Source organism: Cyrtonyx montezumae, unplaced genomic scaffold (assembly GCF_038088225.1).
Source record: "Cyrtonyx montezumae isolate F1298 unplaced genomic scaffold, pur_monq_1.0 scaffold_33, whole genome shotgun sequence".
Classification (NCBI taxonomy): Eukaryota; Metazoa; Chordata; class Aves; order Galliformes; family Odontophoridae; genus Cyrtonyx; species Cyrtonyx montezumae.
Genome location: NW_027072038.1, coordinates 1,551,768 through 1,572,968, shown reverse-complemented (window position 1 = coordinate 1,572,968; position 21,201 = coordinate 1,551,768). Strand labels below are relative to the sequence as shown.

The 21,201-nt window shown below is 45.8% G+C and overlaps 1 protein-coding gene across 1 annotated transcript in view; it reads left to right on the top strand.

The window, feature by feature from the left end:
- The window catches only part of ANTXR1 (ANTXR cell adhesion molecule 1), an 88,206-nt gene extending 72,977 nt beyond the window's left edge, over positions 1–15,229 (top strand). The window contains exon 18 of the mRNA XM_065745151.1: positions 11,805–15,229. Within this exon, the coding sequence (XP_065601223.1) occupies positions 11,805–12,077 (273 nt within the window). The 3' untranslated portion in view covers positions 12,078–15,229. The remainder of the gene's footprint in view (positions 1–11,804) is intronic.
- The last annotated feature ends 5,972 nt before the right edge of the window (positions 15,230–21,201 follow it).

Genomic DNA, 21,201 nt, shown 5'->3' with positions numbered 1-21,201 from the left:
TGCTATAATCAGTTACTTTATCCACTGCCAGCATGTTAGCTGAGCTGTTCAAAAAGATTGCTTGCGTAGAATGGAACATGGATCCAGCTTCAAATGCTGTGTTGACTAATTGTTATGTTTATCTGCTGTGGCCCACACGACTTCCAAGGTACCATAGGAAACATCAGGAAAGATGTTCCCTGCCCTAAGTTGACATCAGTCTACAACAAGACATTGGTCAAAGCATAGTGACTAATACATTTGCAATTTATATATGTGTATGGAGTGGGTAATGTAGGGACTAAAGCTTATCTTCCAGTCCTCCTCCTCTGTGTGGGCTCAGATAATCCCTTCTCGTTTCCTCTTTGTCTGTTCATGCCTTGAGACCCTTAATCAAGATTGGGATGTCTTATAAAACTGCTTCTTCACTAAAAATTCTCCATGGGCACTGCCTGGAGTGTGCAGCACTCAGTGTATAACTTTGCATTAGAGGTGCTCACACTGATGCAGGAACTGCTGACCCTAGTGGGGATGAACATGCTGGATCTGAAGGCGAGGTTGAGCTCCTGCCTTCTTATGGAGGCAGCTTTGCCTGAGTAATACAACTTGCTTATGTGGCTGCCCAGCTTCTCCTGACACACCTTCATGAGGCTTTCTGCCTGTAGATCATCACCTCCAGTGTAGCATCTGTCTCAGATGTCCCTGGTGAATCTCCAGAGAGGTGAGGTCTCTTTTCAGCAGGACTGCCTGCTCTTTTCAGAAGGATGCCTGCCTGAGCAGTCTTACCTGGCTTTGACCCCTGTTGGTCCAGGAAAACTACAGCAATTATCACCAAGTAGTCCTGACCAGCATGTTATCATGTTTGACACAACCAGCAACGTGCCAATCTGTCTTTGCAAGGGCAAACCACGAAGCAAACTCTGGTCTGGTTTGGAGTAGGCTAGTTAATCTGCATCTTTTCTCCAAAAGCAAAAGGAAGAGAGAAGCACGTTCAGAACCTGATTTGAAAGAGCACCGAGAGAGGCTGAGATGCACAACAAGGTTGTGAAATTCTTTTCTTGGAGTCAAACCTGGAAATGGTCTGAGGTTACCAATAGAAACAGATGTTTCCAATAAGGCAAGGAAGTCAGAGTCACATGGGATTCCTGTGGTCTTCTCACATTTTCAAGAGACTAAGTTTGCATTCTTGTCAGCATTAATGAGGTTATTTTTACGTTCAAAACATCATCAGAAAGGGGTGATTTGAAAACACATCTTATTTTAGAAAACGTTATCAATTTTATGGTGAAGTGAGGGAATGCTTAATTGTGCAAAGTGCTCACTAAGAGTTGGATGCAAACGAGTGTGTTTTCAAAGTACCAGTTGCATTTCCATGATGAACATCGCTCTGTTAGGAATTTATGAGGAGATTATTAAAATGTGCTTCAAGCTCAGACTTGGCCAGGAAAATCTCAATCTGAGAGCACGTTATGTTTAAAATGTGTGTTACATTGACTTAGTCACATTTTCACTTTGTGTGTATTTGTAAAAATTGATAACAGATAGGTGTAAATATGGAGAAAAAGTATAACAAAACCTGGTGTAATTAGGTGCAAATAGGTATCCTAACTAAATTAAGGGAAATGGAATGAGGAGCAAATGTACGAATTAAATCTCACCTCCTTTTACATCGCAGTGATACTGTTCTGGTACAAGTTGTGGTTAGTTATGATGAGAGGATGAAACTATGAACTCCACGAAGTTGTCCCCCTTGAAGTAATTACAACTTGTCTCTTTACAATGAAAGGAAGAGTGTGTGTGTGTGTCTGTGTGTGTTTGTGCATGTGCTTTACAAAAAAATAAAAAGTAAAATTGATTTTAATAGAAACAGATAAGCCAGCATATGAAATAAGACCAGTTTACAGCCAAATTGTATGAATCTTCACTACAGAAAAGCACTGTTTTTCAACAAAAGCTGACAAAACTGCCTCTGCCCTACAATCACACTCATGTTTTTAGATCACAGTGAAATGCCAAAACCTCGTATTAACTTGATTTCAGGCCCCACTGTGAATGCTTTGCAGTCTAAGGAACTTGAGTGACCGCTCTGGATTATATCAGTCATTCGTCCCAAATGACTGTTCCTTGTCAAGGGCCCAATTGTGCAAATGAAGGACTTTGTGCTGTTTGCTAAGTCTCTCTTCATTTCTCGAAGGTCACTTGAGTGTCTGATTTGGTGGTCACAATGGGGACGGGGTGACTGTTGGACCAGATTTGCTTAGCAGTCTTTTCCAGCCATGTTTCTGTGATTCTGCATCTGTAGGCCTGGGGCCTACCTCTGCACTGCCATGTAGCCAACTCCACAGCATCAAAGAATTAAAGAATCACTTGGGTTGGAAAAATGCCCTTCAGATCGTGGAGTTCTACCAACACCTAACACTGCCAAGTGCACTGCTGCACCTTGTCCCTGAGTGCCATGTCTACACATCTCCTAAATAGCTGCTGGGATGGAGACCTGTTCCAATATTGACCATCCCCTCCATGAGCAAATTCTTCCTGATATCCAATCTAAAGTTCCACTTGCAATTTGAGGCTGTTTCCTCATTTTCTCACTTGTCACCTGAGTAAAGAGACCAGCACACACCTGACTACAGCCTTCTCTCATGTTCAGTTGTAGAGACCAGTGAGTTCTCCCCTCAGCCCCCAGTTTCTCTAGTCCAGTCACTCATCGTGTCTTGTTTTCTTATTTTCCAGTCCTGACACCACTTTTGTTGCACTTAGTCAAGTAATTCAATGTCCTTCTGGCACTGAGGGGCCCAGAAGTGGGGGGAGGATGGGGGGGGGGGGGTGCACCTCACCTGTGGATTTGCTTTTTCTTGATGGTGTGCCAGCTAAGGTGTTACAAGAAACCAATGGGAACCAGGAGCTAGCTCTTCCAGGTCAGTTCACACATTCCCTTTGACACCACATCCCAGGTTCACCTGTTTCTGCAGACTGTGGCTCTCAGTTCCTGGGAGAGCACTCCTTGCTGACTGGGCACTCATCATCATGTCTTAAAAACGCAGAGGAAGAAAGAAAGCAGTCTGAATCATTACCACTTTCTAGCAATTTTTCCTTCGTCTCAGTCCATTTGTGTCCTTTAAAAAAAAGATGTGAAAAAGTCTTAATCTGCTGCACATAATTGGGTCTTTCACAGAGGAGATTAACACTGGCTGCTCCACCTCCTGAGGAATGTGTCTTATCTCTGGCAAATTCAGGCTATCCGAAAATGAAGCCTCCTTTCCATGACTTCTGGAAAAAGCTTTGTGCCTCCAAAGACCTCTCTGGGAAATAACTAATCGTTTCTCACGCCCCACACAATGCTGAAATGGAAGGAAATGAAATCTAAACCACAAAGAGAGAGGCAGTGCTGCCGCATGGTCTGGGGGTACTTGCTCCTCACCTTCATAGAGGGGTAGTGAATGTACTTGTGCTTGTCAGGGGACAGCTGTCTGGGAACAGACATGCAGATTGGTGGGTTGGTTCCCCCCTCTGACTCAGGACCACTTTTCTTATTGATATGAAGGTCAGTGCCCGAGTTTCTGCTCTAATACTTCACCCCCTCCCACCCTCCCTAGCCATGTTTTGCTCCTCTGAGAAACGATGTGTGAAATGAGATTGGTCTGGATTTTAGTGAAGCACTTTGCTTGAAAGTGGGATTTGAATTAAGGCAAGAAATTACTCTGCTAGACCTTTCCAGAGCAGTGAGGAGCTGGGCAGGGGATTCTCCTCCATAGGGCTCATGGAGAGGGCAGAGTTCAATGAGCTGATAAACAAAAAGGGTTCTTAGTTTGTTTTAAAGAGCAAAAGGCAAAACAAGGCAATACAGCAGCATCAGTCAGACGTTCCTCTGCATGGAGTGTGGAGTCTTACAGCTGTGGGGTGGATGAATTCATTGGGAGGAAAACCTGAACCGGAGCAGCCCAAGGACAAGAATTGCTGCAGGAGAAACAGGCGAAAGCAGCTGGCCAGATGTAGAAAAGCATCTGGACATGTGTATTCTCATAGAAAACACTGCACATTTATTTGGTGGGTGTCTTTAGGCTCTTAGAATAGAAGTAAAACCATGGAAAGTGAAACTCCTGTAAGACAAAGAGGATTTAGATGCAGAGAGAGTCACCTTGTCGCAGATGTCAGAAACATGTCTCTGCTGTGTGTAATTCTTGCTGAGCGAATGTCAGTGTTGAATTTGTAAGCGTGTTCCCCTCATGCAGCTTCCAGGAGAGCTTATCCTAATGGGAAACAAGGTCACTGCTTCCTGTGGGATTCCACATTCCTAAAAGTGAGCAGCTACTCCAGCTGAAAACTTTGGACTGTGTCTGGGCCCATCTGCATGGAGAACTTGTAGGGGAAACCCTGGGTCTTACATCAGCCACCAGAGGACCTCCAGAGACTTTCTAGGCATGCAGAGCTACACAGAACCCAAGCACTATGTCAAATGCTGATGGTCCAGGGCTCAGAAAGAGATGACTTATCCTGATCTCTGCAGGCTCTGCTTCTTGCCTGGCTTTACATACCCCCACAAATTCCAGACACACACGGAGTATTTTGGAGGAGCCATAAAGCAAGACCAGGTGGACCTGATGCTTTGTTTGTGTTAGCACCAGTTGGTCATCAGCCATTATGCACTGCAATAAACTTGTCTTTTAGCAGGTTTGTGAGCAACTCTAAAGCCCATGAAGTATTGCTGGCTTATTAGAGTGCTATCAAAAAACAGAGAAGGAGTGTAGCTGGGGCCTTTGCTTGGAGAGTGCAAATCCAATGAAAACATCCCCAAAGCTGTAATTATTTGTTCATAATTGGATATTTAAAAGCAAATTCCACCACACAAACCTCCAGCAAGTGGCTCTAAAAGTCAAGCACAGTAATAGTCAAGAATGGTAATATGGGGAAGGTTACGTATTGCAAGTCAGATGTGGACTGCACAATGCACACAGGTGCAAAAGTTGTTGTGGAAATCCCCCTCGGTCCCCTCTTTGAGTTAGGGATCTATTCTAAAGATGAGGAAATTCAGATTTGAGGCCGTTGCCTGATTTCACAACGTGCTCTTTCACAGCTCTCTGAAACAAAGAGCAGAAAGCAGGGGATACAATCACAGATCCCCATGTTTTAATTTCTAGACCCCATTCCCTTTTCAGACCTGAGAATGAGACCAGCCCTGTGGGCTCCAGGTCAACCTACACACCTGTACATTGCTAGGCTGCTGCCAGCTGTGGTTCTTCTTTCGATGGATTCAGAAATGCATGGGCACTGATGAGGAGTTGTTTAACCCGCAGTTAAGTCTGTGCTAACGTGTTTCTGTTGACAAGCTGCAGAGCTTGAGAACAAAACTGTAACCTTTCTGCACATGGTATTGCAGCGTGGCTTTCCATTAATAGCCATGGAAAAGTTAACCTCAACATCAGCTCTTTTTTCGTGGAACTATCAGCTCCACAGCCAAAAGCCAGGTGATTTGCTCATCAGCTTGCAGGACTGCTCATTCCTGTAAAAACGAAGCCCTGGATTGGCTCTTGAACTTCTGGACCTCTGTTTGTGAGTTAAGAGAGCAGCCAGCTCACAAACGGAGCATCCCATTCACATCTTGATCTGGGGCAAACTTTCCTCTATGAGAAGTTACCAGGGTATGCCTTGAACCTCAACAGGTTTGCCTAGGAAGCCAAGGTGAATCCAAGGTGAATGCAGGGATGGGAACTACTCACTATATACCAGTAGGGTAGTATTCAGCAGACAGTAACTCCTATTTTCTCAAGCCATTAGTGCTACCCTGCAGGCTCTTCTTTCCCCTCCAGAGGGATATTTACCACTACTTTTGATTAATTATTCTGGTTATCATTGCCAAAATAGTGTGTTGGGTTTGTTTGTTTTTTTTCATTTGAATTTTTCTCCTTTCCTTATACCCAGTTGATTTTGTTGCTCAACCTCCAGATGAAAGATTATAGTCCTGCAGTGTCTTTGTTGTGTCACACAGCATTTCTCCAAGACGAGCTACCTCTTTCCAGAAAGACAGTGAGAAGAATGACCAGATCTTCCTGGAAATGACACTCATCTCACAGTATAAATAAGCCAAATCTAGCCCCTGCAAAAGCAATTAGGCCTGTTTTCTGACATAAAAATGCCCACTCATTGCTGAAAGAGCCATGTTTTTTTCTGGCAGAAACCAAAGATGGAGGTTGTCACGCTCATTCCCACACTTGAATTTGGCAAAGTAGAAGGCTATATAATCTCATTTCACTTTTCTTAGGAGTTTGAATGTTTTCTTTTCAGTAGGTTCCCCATCTCAGCCAGTCCTGCATGATGTAGTTGCAGATACTGAGTGGCAGATTGGCAGAGCAGTGGGTGTTATCTGGTTGCTGACTGCAGAGTCAGTCACAGTCCCAAAGCTATGAGTAAGCTTGTAAGATTTCAGCTGGAGGCTGAACTGGCAGAACTGCTCTTTGTGCTGTGGGGACCATATCTAAGACATCACAGAATCACTGAAATTAGAAAGATCAGAGAATGACAGTTTTCCTGCTCCATTTTTTTTTCTTCTAAATACTGACAGGATGCTTTTCTGCAGCGTAGGATGCTGCCTGTGATACAGCCCACTATTTTGGGGACATATTTTTTGCTCTCATCGGTGATAAATCCCACCTCCTTACTGGTAATATAGATGGGAATGATATTTTGTACCACTCGTTTCATGGGAGTTAGAAATCCAGCACAGCTTGTAGTACAGAGACCTGACAGAAAGCTCTGCATCTTGCTTCAGATCACTCTGCAATACTTCTCACGAGGTCTTCTATATTAAGTCATAAAGATGCATAGTGTTCAGTGCTGCCTCTACAGTAAGAGAGCGGGTCATTAGAATTCATGACCCAAAATTCCCTCTTATCAATGCAAGTCATCTTCTTAATTTTGGGAGAAAATAGTTCCAGCCTCTAAATTATTGAGTGGACAAGGTGGCAGGAATGCCTTGGGAACGGTAGGTTTTATGAGCAACACTGAGTTTGAGGCTGTGTAATGAGAGACAGATGGGAATGGTTTTGCTGCGGTGATGTTTTATCATGAAACGAGATGGTTTTAATAGCAGTTTGGTGACTAAGAGATACAGAGGTAGCTGTGTAATTAGCATGCTTGCTGCAGGAGGCAGTGCTTCCTGGCATTACCAAGAACACGCGACACAGGCTGATCTCACCAAGAGTGGCTGGCTAACAAAGCCCAGAAGCTAGTCAACGGTTTCCTACAAGTGTCTCCAGACACCCTTGTGTAATTTGAAAGCCAGCATGCTGCCAGCTCAGGTCATGAAAGAAGGGATATCTCAAGCTCTCAGGTTCCCATTACATGCAGAAATCCTTTGGGTTTTGGGGTTATCTTGACTGGAGCCCAAGAGCTCCCTGACCACTGCTTTTCCCAAACGATGACATAGTAGTGGGAATCTTGGCCCTGTTTTTTTCCCAGTATGTCCTGGCACAAAGGATCACATTTTTAGAGGTGTTCATGGAAGGCTCCAGCCTGGGCTAGGTTCAAATCAAGCACCCTTTGTCTCTCGTGGGGTTTGTCCTAAAGAATTCAGCGCTAGCACCTTGCATCCACATACGCACTTTGCTTTTAAAGTAGCTACACTTTAGGAATGAATCTATTTCCAGAGAGTAGTGGTATCTCTTCATGTATTTAATGCTTTCCTGTTACTCATTTTGATGGTTTTCTCCTATAAGCTTTTGTTCATTCTTGTTTCACAATCAAGTATCAAATCACACACTAATTTTCAACCTTCTCCCTTCTTTCGCTTTCCTTTTCCTCTTTCTTTCTGTTTCTTTCACCTCTCTACTCTTGATTTTCATATTTATTTCTCTCCTCTTTCTTGTAACAACTGTATAAACTTAGTTATTGTTTTTGGAAAGTTTGAATTACTAATGAACCTTAGAAAACAACAGTGAGGATCATATCTTTTCCAATGGCTCTATTTAAACTCAGAAGCTAGTTCCAGTGTTTTACAGTCTTAAAATACTGACATTTTTCCAGGTATTCATTCCAGATTGATAGGAAACCAAGAGAAACAGAAACATTTTTCATTTTCAGACAAATGCGTTCAACCTTCCTACGTTAAAGAGATACCTCCCCGGTGCTATGTAGGGCATGTGCCACGTTGGGTTCAACATGTGCCATCCCTGGAGGTGCTCAAGGTCAGGTTGGATGGGGCCCTGGGCAACTGGATCTGAAGGATGGAAACCAGCCCATGGCAGAGGTTGGGGCTCAGTGGGCTTTAATGTCTCTTGCAACCCAACCATTCTATGATTCTATAGTTCTGTGATCTCTGAGGACCCTTCCAACCCAACCATTCTATGATTCTATGAGGCTGTGATTTTTAAGGTCCCTTTCATCCCAATCATTCTGTGATTCTATAGTGGTCTTTAAGGTTCCTTTCAACCCAAGCCATGCTGTGGTTCTGTGATCCCAAGCCAGGTCTGTGCAGATAGAGCTGTGGGCAGCCCAGCTGGTTCACATGAACAAAAAGAGAGGCAGGAGGAGGTGGGAAGTGGCTCAGGCAAGGCTGTGGAGTTCCTAGGAAGTGCCACAGCTCAACTGAGGCATCTGCTGCTCTTCACATCTCTGCTTGCCAGATCCACATCCAAGACATCAACATTCAGCTTGCTCCCTCAAGCATGCGGTCGCTGTCCCCCTGTGCCGTGACCTCAGCAGCCCGATGTCCCTTCGCCCCACATCCTGCCCTCTCTTCTGACCCTAGCAGCACTCCCCAGTCAGCCAGATGTGAAGAACAAAGAGAAAAGCTTGGATCGAGCGTGCAGCCCCACGGCACTCTGCGTGCAAAGTGCTGGCAAGGCCAGGCCTGCAGTCAGAATGCTCCATCCCCCGTGGCCCTAGGATGGCTGGCCCTGAGACAGCACTGCCTGCCTCCATCCCAAAAGCAATCAGCTGTTGAAGGTGAAAGAGCAAAGCCACTCAGGGCAGAATTTGTTATGCAAATGCCTGTGAGCAGTACTCTTTAGAAAAACGAGTTAAAATGGGGGAGTGAATCTCCCCAACTGATTTTGCTGATTCCACTAAATTTCGGATGCAGTAATGTCTCCATATTGCTTCAATTGTCTCTGCTGAGGCACAGCTGTGACTCTGCCCCCTGAAGCGTTGTGGCTGCAGAAAGGGAAGTAAAACCTAGCCAAGGCATTCAGCACAGCAGCCCTTCAATGTACAGCATATTCCCTTTGATTCTTCCTTCTCTATCTCCAACTGCTGTCTCCCTGCTTGAAAAGCCAATAGAATTGGCTGGTCTTCTTCTCAAAGTTGTGGTACAGTCTGGTTTAGGAGGTTTTTCTCCAGGAAAGAGGTGACTTCTGTTTAAGAATCCAGACACTCATCCATATAAAACAGCACAGAAGCACTCGTAGGCCCATTATGGCTAGCACAGCCCATCCCCTCTGTCTGCTATCAGATTGCCAGATGAATCACAGCGTGGTTGGATTGGAAGAGACCTCACAGTCCATCCAGTTCCAACCCCTGCTAGGGTCTGGTTGCCCCCCACCAGATCAGGCTGCCCAGGGCCCCATCCATGGCCTTGGGTAGGGGTAGAGCATCCACTCTTCTCTGGGCAGCAGTGCCAGGCCCTCTGAGTAAAATTTTCAGCTCCTCCTGTGCAATGGCGTGATGATTTGTTTCCTGGGTATGTCCTTGTCATTCAGTCTGGCAATTCTCCTTCCCTGGGAGATGCTGATTTCCCCATCTCCCCTGAGGCACTGTAGCTGCCAAAGTCCACTCTGAACTCCAGACTGCTATCTGGCACTCTCCCTTCCGTATGCATGGGTGAGAGAAATGTCAAGCAACCACACAAGAACTGTTAGCTCACATAAAAGGAGGAGGGCTGAACTCTGTCCTCCACACTTGCTGGATGCCCTGCAGAGCTACCCACTGCGCAGCAGTAGGAGGCATTGCTCAATAGGTGTCAATTCACTGCGAGAAGGTGGGGGAAGAGAGACCATCAGTCATGAATATGAGCATTACGTGTGGACACGGGATCACTAGGTAGAAGCTGGCTGTAAGAAATAATGTAAAACACAGTGCAGCTCCACATTGGTGTGAGTTGCTAGCTCTGTTTTTGTGGTGATGGTATTGCAGAGCTGTCCGAGCCAGCTGTCATCAGTAAGAAGTCAAATCTTTGCCAGTGAAGTCAAAGCTTGTAAGGATGTAATATCATTTTGGATCCTTGGCCATTGCCATGAGTGCTAGATGGTTTGCAGTCCTCAAGCCTTGCCCTGACCCCAACCCCAAAGATTTCTGAGTGTCACTGCACCCTCTTGAATGTAATTCAGGCAGCATTCAGTTCCATTTGGATCTGCGGCACCATAACCTCACCCCTGGAGCATCCAGACAGAGGATCTCTCCACACAAAAACAATTGCAACTTTTTGTTCTCTGGCTGGAATTCCTGGACTGATGCTTTTCGTTCAGATTTATTTTATTTTCAACATAAATAAAGAAAACAAAGCTAGTACAAGCAATAGTCTGAAAGTGCTGAAGTTCCATTGCAGGAGACGTGGAACCAGAACAAGGAAAACATCCTCATGTTTTGCTTCTCTCCGTGCAGAATTGGTTAACTTGGGTTCAGACTTTGACTCACTCAGCAGGCCTACCCCCCGGTATTTACTTAAAATCACAGCTAAGTGCATTAAAACAACATTAAAGCAGAGACACCAGCCAGCAAAGAGCAAATAGAACCGAGGGAGCATTGAATTGAGGCAGCGGTGTGCTCAGTTCAGGCTGCCTTCTGCCCAATTGCCCTGTGGGGCATTTCTGGCCAGCCCACAAGTCTCTGCTTTGCCTGGAGCCCCATTCCTCGAGGAGAACCCAAGCTGAAGCCACAGGCTCTTCTTGCAGACAGACACCCCGGGCTGAGCCATGCAGGGGGTTCAGCTCCCACCACATGGAGCATCTTGGAGGTGATGCTCACAGGGCGTGAGCACTCTGAAATCTTTGTTTTCCTTAAAAGACCTTTGCCTGTACGAGACAGCACATGCTCAGCTGTGGGCTGCTCTGCATACTTCAGAGAGGAATCCACTTTCCTCTGCTGAACAGCTCAGGCAGATGTTCCTCGGTATTCACAGAGCATGATGCTAGAATTGGCAGTGTTCTCAGAGAGGAGCTGTCTGCATCTCTTTGTGTGTCAGACCCTTCCACACCATCTCCACTCGTCCCCATCAAACCTTTCTCCAGCTCTTTTCTACCAGCATCTCCCTTCACTTTGAGTTCCCCTTCTGTGCAGTTTGCCCATAGAGGTCTCTTCCAACCTTAATGATTCTGTGGTTCTTTGAGTGGGCTGAGGTGGGGTGGGGATTGGGGGTTGGTGGGGTTGGGGTGATGGGTGGACTAGATGATCTTAGAGGTCTTTTCCAACCTTTATGATTCAACGGTTCTATGAACTCAATGCTCCATTCGGAGTCTTTTTACCAGGAAAAACATTTACTTTGGGAGAAGAAGGAGGAAAGCAGATCCAAAAAACAAAGGACAGGCTCAGAAATCTTCCAGTGCCTTTTGGGATGATTTCATATCTAAAAGAATGAATCCATAATGCAATAGTGCTGATTCTGACATTTGAGAATTTACAGTGGGATCTTTTGCAGGTTGGAACTCAGGAGGAAAAAAAAAAAGAAAAAAGAACAACTCAGAGGGCAAAGGTTTTGTTTAAAAATGTACAACAAACTGTAGCTTAGCACCGTTCTCACAGAACAGCAAGAAAATCGGATTTTTGGCTTCATATGCGCAGGGACATCAGCATCCATCAGTAACTCTTCTTTTCCTTTTTCTTGTCTTTTCTTCCAGGGCCGTTGCATCAATTTCACCCGAGTGAAGAACGCCGATGCTCCCCCCAAATACCCCCTCAACAATGCCTACCCACTGCCCCCCCCGCCCCCAGCCCCTATCTACAACCCCCCACCCCCAGCCCCCGTCTACACCCCACCACCCCCCAGCTCTCCCACACCCCATGCCCCCTCCCCATCCTCCACACTCCCCCCTCTTCCCCCACTGCCCCAAGTCCCACCACCCAACAGGGCCCCCCCTCCATCCCGGCCCCCTCCTCGCCCTACAGTCTAGGGCTCCTGTCTCTTCCAGAAGCGTTTGAGGGTTGTTTTTCAGCAGTACTGTATCATGTCCGTCTTCGGGGTGGGGGGTGGGGGGGACAGAGGAAGCCAGGCCGGTTTTGGAATGGGACAGAACGAATGACTTTGACGTCGCCTTTCTCCTTTCGTTTTCTGTTGTCTTTAAAACCCCTTGAGCATCAGTGCCACCAAACTATAGAAGCAAGAAAAGCCAAGAGACTGCAGGAGCAAGGCGAGTGACTCCTGCTCCATTTCAGCAAGGCTCTCCCCACCGCCTCCCTGCACCTCACTGCGGTGATTCCAGGATAAATTGGGAAAATGGTTGAAGGCTTTCTGCAGAGAAGGGCTGCAAAAGGCTCCTCCAGGTGCAGAACCTTGAAGCAACCTGAGGACATCTGCACAAATTCACGGTATGAGACTCGAGGGATGAGAGAAGGCCAGCTTGCGTGCCAGCAGCCGAGTGAATTAAGGACAACAGCGAGTCTGCAAGCACAGAAACCCCATAAATCTGAGCAGAATTGATGGTGGACAGTTGTTTCCACGGCCTGTGAGTTGGAGAAGGGAAGGTCACCTTGGAGGGTCCAGAAGGGAGAAGGGGCAGGTGTCTGGTGTCTGGTTCTGGGTATGTTGTGATGTGGAAGTGCAGGTGAATGAAAACGAAGTGCCACCAAGAAATGGATCACGTGGGAAATCAATCAGCGTGTCACCAGGCTTCAACCTCCTCCCATGAGGACAGGAGTGAGGCACAGCAGGTCAGAGCTCCCAGTGGGACAAGAGGGGCTCACAGCAGCTGAGCCAAGCAATCTGGGAAAGGTCTGGCTGACAGAAGAGTCTTTGCATTCGGTTTAGACTAATTATGTCCATCTTATTAACACCTCTGCAGTTGAGCAGTGTAATTTCATGCTGTTTTCCGTTCTTAAAGTTTCTGAATGCAAACAGGTGGTTAGGCATATCAGTGTCTCCAAATCCAGTCTGCTTGGGCTCCTTGTTATTGTCAGTTTGAAATGGTTACCACTGATGTGTTCCTGTTTTTTCTGTAAATTACGTTCTTTCGCCCCAAAAATATTTCCCCATGGATTTTTATTTTTTTGTTTTCCCTTCCTGAATAAGTAGCAGATGTCTTCCAAACTCAAAGAGCCAGTGTGCTTACTCACTCTTGTCAACTCTCAGCAACATCACTTCTCTACACAGTTGTTGACTACGGCAAAAATGCCACACCAGATGCAAGATGGGAATCAGGCTTCCAAGAAATGCACTGGATGCATTTCTCTGTGCTTTCCTCTTCGCAGAACTCCCACCTTATTCCACACCACAGCCCGTGCACATCACAGCAAACTTTCTGAGCACATGCTTAGTGCTAGCAATAGGGGAGGTCGCTGCACTTCAGTCTCTGGTTTAGGGTCAGGATTGGTTCTCATGAAAGGACTGGAAATTGCCAATTCATAAAGGGTAAAACAGTCTTGTTCTATGAATATATAAGGATTCTCACGCTCCTATCATTTTTTACCAGGTAAAAAAATGCATTGCCAAATGCTTACTTCAGTGCTGTTGGAAATATTATTTCTAGCTTTTCTTGATATTTGAAAAAAAAAAAAAAGCAAGACAAAAAAAAAAAAAAGTTCAAGGAGGAGGAAAAAAGAACAGGTGAAAAAGACTCAGTGGAGACCTGGCTTGGGACCTTGGGACCTCTTGGAAAGGACATTTGTGAATGAAGCCTGCCCACAAGACCCAGGGTCAAGCCAACCCACGTTCGGTCAGTGTGCCGCTTTTAGGTGCCATAAACACAGCAACTCTGATGGATCCGGAGACTTATCTGAAGGGTGACCATTCACCCAACACTGTTTTGTCTGCAGGCGGCACAGAGCAGTCCCCAGATTGGAGCAAAACCCAGTTTTGCCACTCACTCTGTCAAGTTCTATCAGGTACAGGGCATGGTTGGTTCAATGAGATGACTTTGTGATGGTTGCGTTGCAGTGGGAAGCTTTTAACACCCCGACACAAGTTGGTTGGATTCCCTCTGGTGAGGAATGGGGTTTGGTGAGACGTTGAAAGAGTGTGGTGTAATACAGGATTGATAAATATTTCTCTCAGCAGATCCTCAGTGTTCCAAAGAAGGTCGGAAAAGAGATTGATTTGCAGCATCACAGCATTGAGGGTTTTTTTTAGTGCCAATTAAGCAATAAACATAAATCCATAACTCTAAAGCTACTGCTGGGGAGAAAAATAATAGCAGTGTATGCTGCATGACTGAAGCTAACTTTTTGCAGATGTATATAAGAATTTTCCTTCTCTCCAAACAGAAGGGGGGGGAAAAAAGACCCACAGTAGGAAAGAAGCAAAACAAAACGTACATTGGGCTTGAAAAAATAATCATTGCAGAATACCCCCATGTAATCATCCCGTTTATGAATAAAAAATAAACTCCACTTTTTTTTTTGTTGTACATATTATTACTGCATGCTTACCATATGTTAGATGGAAGCATTTCCTATCCCGTGTGGATAAAAGAACATTTTTCAAGTTGTAGTAAATTATTATAAAGCCAGTGACATTTCATGGCATGTTATTGTATCAAGCTGTGCTTGTTGTATTTTTTTTCTTTATGGTTTTATGGCTTTTTTTTTTTTAATAAATGTACAAATATTTCCTGTAGTGACGAACACCTGCTTTACGTAGCACTAATTGAGGCATGAGGATGCTGGGCTGCCCAACCCTTGATGCACTGGGAAGAGTTTTGCACATCCACCCTGGGCGTCAGAACCTAATTTAAGGTATTAAGAATGAAAATTTGGGCCCGAATTGAAATGAACTCACAGACAATTAATGCTATGTAAATGAGGTCGAATTAACTGGTGTGCCATGTAGTGATATATGGCACCCTATGTATTCTCTGTATAAAACTTCCCTAGAAACACATTACACAGGCTACCAGTCCACACCAGTTGTTAAGTAAGGGCTCATTTATAGATCAAAAGGAGCTGAGTGGCACTACATCTGCTCCACGATTTCAAAGGACTTTAGCAGATCTCTCTGTTTACTACTTGCACATGCTCATATGTAGGGTCGGTCTAAACAGCAATAAACAGATGTCTGATGGCATTAATAAACAGTTTTCTTTGCTCAAAATAGATCACTTTGATTATCCCTTTGTGTTTAATTCAAGCAAAGCTTTCTATCAATGTACCAGAGGACCAAGCAGCTGCAGTCAACAAGGATTCCTATTTTTTATAATTGCTAACATCACACATTATTGCATTTTGAGGCATTCACCCACGTGAGCTTCGGTGTCTATCAGAATTCTTCCCCTGCTCTGTGGTGCACAAAATCATCTTCTGTTGCTGTTAATTTTGGGGAATGTCTGGCTTTGGAGTGATCTGTGTGCAGTGACATTGCCTTGCATGTGGTGCTGATGCAGCAAAGGAAAGGAAACAAACCTTCTGCTCTGATGCTGGATTATGTTCTGTCACTTCAGCCAGTGCTGTGCAATGATGTTTTATTCCCTCTGTTTGTTGCATGTGTCATTTGTTAAATTCAGTCATTATTCTTGCTGACCTTGATGTTATTATTAAAGAACTACACAAATTTACACTGGGCTCCATCAGATTCATTGGCTAGGTAGATATCCCATTCATTGGCAGTCAGGATAGAATCCTGGTCTACAAGTTATCCCATAAAACCAGCTTTCCACCAGCCTGGAGAATTGAAACTTGGGAATTCATGCATTTCTGCCTGACACAAAAGCTGTTTTCATCTGCAGGTGATGCAGTCTGTGCTGTCTGCATCAGTCCAGGTGTCTTGGTTGACCAATGGTTGGCTCATGATTGACTAACTGTTGACTGATTGTTGACCATAAGTTGACCTACTGTCCAGAACTCCCTTCCAACCTCTGCTATTCTGTGATGCCCAGAGCCTCATATCCCAGCCACAGGATGATGTTTAATGCAGTTCACTGAGCAACCTCTAGCGAAGGCAAGTGTAAATGAAGCACAACTGCTAGGAATACCTGAGCATGCTTCCTCTCTGCTTAACAACCCAACACCCACCTGGATTTTGATGTCGTTGGAATATTTTATTCCATAAAGGCAACTAACAGAACACAAGGGAGTTCAGCCTCAATACACCCAGCCCTATTTCACCAAATGGTTCATGCTTTTTAGCTCCTGAAAACAGGAGTTAGGAGTTTGGAAAGGACCTTGCAGACCCCTACCCCCAGCTCTTGCTGTGAGCTGAGTGTCCCCACCAGCTCAGGCTTCCCAGAGCCTCATCCTATGGCCCTGAGTATTTCCAGGGATGGGGAACCCACACTTCTCTGAACAGAAGTGCCAGAGCCTCACTGCCCTCATCATGATGAATTTCCTCCTAAATTTCCCCCAGAAATGACATTTTTAGAACAGTGTGTGCAAAGCAACGAGCTGTGCGTGCAGTGCTGCTGAGCACGTGGCTGGTTTTGGGCAGCTGCAGAGTTCCCTGTTTGGCAGGAAAGCAAATTATTCATTTTTTCTTACTTTTTTTCCCTCTTTTTTTTTTTCTTTTTCTTCTATTTTTGGCAAAGAAAGCCCCTTCCAAATCATAGATAAGGCTCTTGAAAGGGGATTGATGGAAGCAGTCATGGCATGGTAGGATCCTCTTCTTGCTGTTCGTGTTGTTAAAGAACGTAACACTCTTTTTTAAAGAAACAGACATAAAATCACTTGTAAAAACAACAGAATAAATCATGTTGCACGCAGACAGTGGCTGAAAGCCTGCAGCACACTGCCAGAATAAACTGCTGATGTTTCTTGAGATAATTTAAATATCTTTTAATATTTAAATGCTTTCAGAGCTCCCTCTTGCTAGCAGAGGAAGGCAAAATGTCATTTCATGAAGGTGTTTTCTTGTGTCACAGCATGTGCAGATGTGGCCTGAAGGAGCACCACGGGCTGACCCCTGCCCAAGCAGGGAATTTTCTGGTTCTTCACAGCCATCGTGGGGCCTTTTTCAAAGCTGGGGGAATTAATAGGGATGGAGAACAGCAAGCAGAAATACCACAGCGAGTGGAAAACTGAGCTTAGTCTATGAGGTCACTCCTATTGCAAGGGGATTTCTGTGTTCCACTTTTCGTTCCCATCTCAAATCCCTCCTGGCACATCCCTCTGTGTGTACATGGCTTAGTTGTCCCTGATCCTTTCCTGTGCTGGAGCCCCTCGGTTTCCTCAAGCACCCATTGTGCTATGAGTGCACAATGGGATGTTGGGATCCTTTTCCTCTATGGTTTTCCTCAATGGAAAAATCTCTAGGAAACTAAAAGCTGAGCAGAAATGGAGTGTATATACACACCTCTAACCCATTTTTGGGATGGGTGATGTGAAATCTGAGCACACGTAGACTTAAAATGTTTATCTGCCTATTGGCCTCTTGCTGTGTAACTTCTCATGCTACCCAGGCAAAAAAAAAAAATAGGGAAAAATTCTCCAGGCCCTGGGTCAGCTTTGATTCTGCTCCCAGTACACTGCAGCAAACCCTGTGCCAGTGGGATGAGAGGGATGGAGACACGGTGACCCCACACCATCAGGAACAACAGAGCAGGATCCCCGTAACCACAGCAACAGCCAAGGTGGAAAAAATATCAGGAATGGCTTGAGAGTATTTTTAGCTGCCTCCAGCACATCGGGGGAGCCAGCAAGAGATATATGGAGCGACGTTTCCATTGACTGGAACTTGGGATCCTCTGCTTTGTTGGGATATGACGTGAATTTGACAGTCATCAGCATTTTTTGGAGCTAAGCCTCGTGTCTTTCTGTGTGCTGATTACAGTAATAACAATGACAGAAGCCTGCCACGGAATCAGGGGAGCCGTGCTCTTGCTACAAATGCACTCAAATAACTTCAGTAGCATCAGACAGTTTTCTGTTTGTTTTCTTAACCATCCAGCTCAGAAGGTTAAACTGACGTCATTCTTTCTTGTCTGATCCTGTCTGGGTAGGGATGTGGATGGTTTAGTCCAGACTTCTCCCTCAGACTTGCAAAATTATTACTTTATTATGGTTTGGGTGGGTTTTTTTCTTTGGATTTTTGTTTGTTCTGTTGGGTTTTTTGTTGTTGTTTTTAGAGAAGGTTGCAGTGGTAAATGATAGAATAATATAATTATTTGAGTTGGAAGGGATCCTTAAAGGTCATCAGCTTCAGCTCCCCTGCAATGAACAGGGACAATAACCCAATGAAGATGAAAGAGGCAGATTTTGGCAGAGCTACGATCCTGGGTGCTCAGACAAATTCTTGTCCTCCAAACGTGACAGCAAACCAGACAACTGTCAGTTGCAGATCTTATAAGTGTGGGTTTTTTTTGACCCCAACTTGTCCAAATTGACAGGATTTAGGTTGGATTTCAGGAAAAATTTCTTCTCTGAAAGAGCAGTTGTGCACTGGCACAGCCTGCCCAGGGAAGTGGTAGAGTCACAGTTCCTGGAGATGCTCAAGAACCATGGGGATGTGACAATGAGGAACCCTATGGGCACTTGGGGCCCTTAGGTTCCCTACAACAGGGCTTTGACAGTTGGTGATGCTATGATGTTGGGTCCCCATTTGGTTTCCTTCTCTATAAACCAGCCCAAAGGTGAGTCTGCAGCAAGAGAAAACATTTAAGCCCAGCACGTGGTGATGTTGTCCATCCCTGGGACAGCAGCAACACTCTGGATCCTATAGGGCAGCTCTAGGAGCATCACTTGGGTCCTGAGAAAGATACACTGGGAGGATACAACTTCTCGAGTTGTGATGTTGGAGGGCAGGATTGTGGCTGGTGCACAGCTCACATAGCTCTGTCTCATGGGCTGCATAGCTGCTGGGGATTTTTGGCATTAAAAATAATAAAAATCCCACAGGGTTAGTTCCTGTGGGTTCTTTAAATAACCAGAGAGTCTGCAGTTGGCAGAGGAAAGCTGAGGTCATGCTGCAAATATGGAGGTAACTCTATCTGCTTACCCGAGGCCAAATTGGCACGGTTTGAAAGAGTGCCCATTAGAAATGGGAGACATCAGAGATAGTGAGGAAGAAAGCACTGCTCTGGCTGCTTTTTGGGACTGGATGCTATCAGACCTCACCCCAACGTGTTTCCAGGCAGACAAAGGCACGTGGGAACAAATGCAAATGTTAATAGGGAGAGAGGGCCAAAGCCAAAAGCTCTGCATACATTCCTGAGAAGCACCTTGGATATCGAGGGAGCTTCAGAAGTTGTATCCTCTGGTCTGAAAACCGTGGAAAATCCCTGAATTTCTTCTCAGTGCAACAAAGTGGTGGTGCACACGTGGCCCTAAGTGAGGCTCAGGTCATCGTTTCACCACTTCTCATGGCAGTGCTTTGTGTGGCCCCAATTTGCTTTTGGTACAGCAGGACTGCTGCCAAGCCAAGCACTGCAGGATTAAGCCTTGATGTATAGGATGCCTTAGAAGGGAATCTGGCTCCTTGTGCAAAACAACTTTTGATTTTTCTCTTGGCAAGAGCTTCCCTTTGTCTCTAGATATATTGATCTCATGTCTGCTCCAGATGGGCTGCACAGCCATGCTTCCAGCCTTCCAAGCCTGCCCTTTAACAAACATCCCCGTAAAACAGAAGCAGCTCATGTGTCATGTACACCAGACAGAGGAGAGAAGCATGCAAGCAAGAGCCAAAGAAATGCCACGTTCACTTTGTGCTGTCCATCACAACGAAGTCGCTGCATGCAGGATCTAAGCAGCCAACAGAGGGAGATTGTTCCTGGTGTTTCTCTCCTGTTCTACAGGAGCACAAAGGGGCTGCACCCAACCCTTCCCTGGCTCCGTTGTATGCTCATGGTTGGGTTGGAAGGGACCTTAAAGCCAAACCAGACCCAGCTCAGCCGTGGGCTGGGGCACCTCCCATAGTCCATGTGCCTGAAGCCTCATCCATCACCCCCAGTCCCAGCAGCTGGGATTGCCCCAACCCGAGCACAGCACCTTGCACCCAGGCACATTGACCTCTGTCCACGTTTTCCTGTTTGCTCCATCTGTGCACCCCCCCTCTGACCCACGGTCAGAGCCGCTTGTCCCCATCACAAAGGACTTAAGTCTGGGGCCCCTCTCACTGTCTGCAAGGAATTTTGCCTAAACACAGACTGGAGGAGACGTGGCCTTTCCTTTACACCTCTTAGGGATGATGATTTCTTGCTGAAACAATTCGGCTGAGCCGCCAGCCAAAGCCGAGCGCTGGACCACCCATCTTCTACTGTGGCACACTGCTACATTCCCACAACATAAAACTAAAGAAATAAGAAGCAGAGCAAAGTGTGAGAACCCTCCCCCACCCTCCCCCCCCCTTAAAAAAAAAGAAAAAAAGAAGAAAAAAAAAGGAAAAATGATGGAAAGCTGCCAGGGAACCTGCTTAGTTCTGCAGGTTTAACACTGAGCTTCAGTGGAACCTTAGGAAGGGATTGCATCAGCTCGCGGGATCGTTTACTACTGAGTGTCAGCAGGCAAAATTCATGAGGCTATTATATAATAAACCAGATTTTAGGTGCAAACATTGCAATTGCTGACTTCTCTGTGCAGCAGCAGCAGCAGCAGCACAGCTCTGGGAGATGGGAAGATCAGTGCCAGGATGCTCCTACAGAAGAACAAAGAGCAGTTAATAGGTCGCATCCTTCACGCTTCCTATGTTGAATCCCGTCCACTCCTCTTCCCATGTGGTTCCTGTCCAAAAATGATTGACTTCATCTTTTATTCCTCCCTCTCTACCGTTGCTGGAATACAATGCTCCGTGTGCTGGCAACCCCAGAGCGCTGCGGTTTGCTGCTGCATCACTTCCCACGCTCCAGGTTAGACAGGAACACACTCACGCTGCTGGAGAAGGACCATCAGCCAAGGAGAGGGTTGGGGATGTTATCTCCAGGAGCCAATTCTTGCACAGCTGCACAAGTTTGCAGCAGGAACGAATTGGGCTGCAGGCAAATGGAACCATGCCCAAGCAGCAGCGTGGTGCCCTGGGTTAGGAGCAAGCAGAAAACTCAATTATTTTTCTCCCCAGGCTCACATTGATTGAATGGAGGTGAGGGCTGATCACAACAGGCTCAAGGACCACGTGCTGCAATGGGCTTTGTGGGCATGGTGGGGTTGGGGTTGGACTTCGAGGTC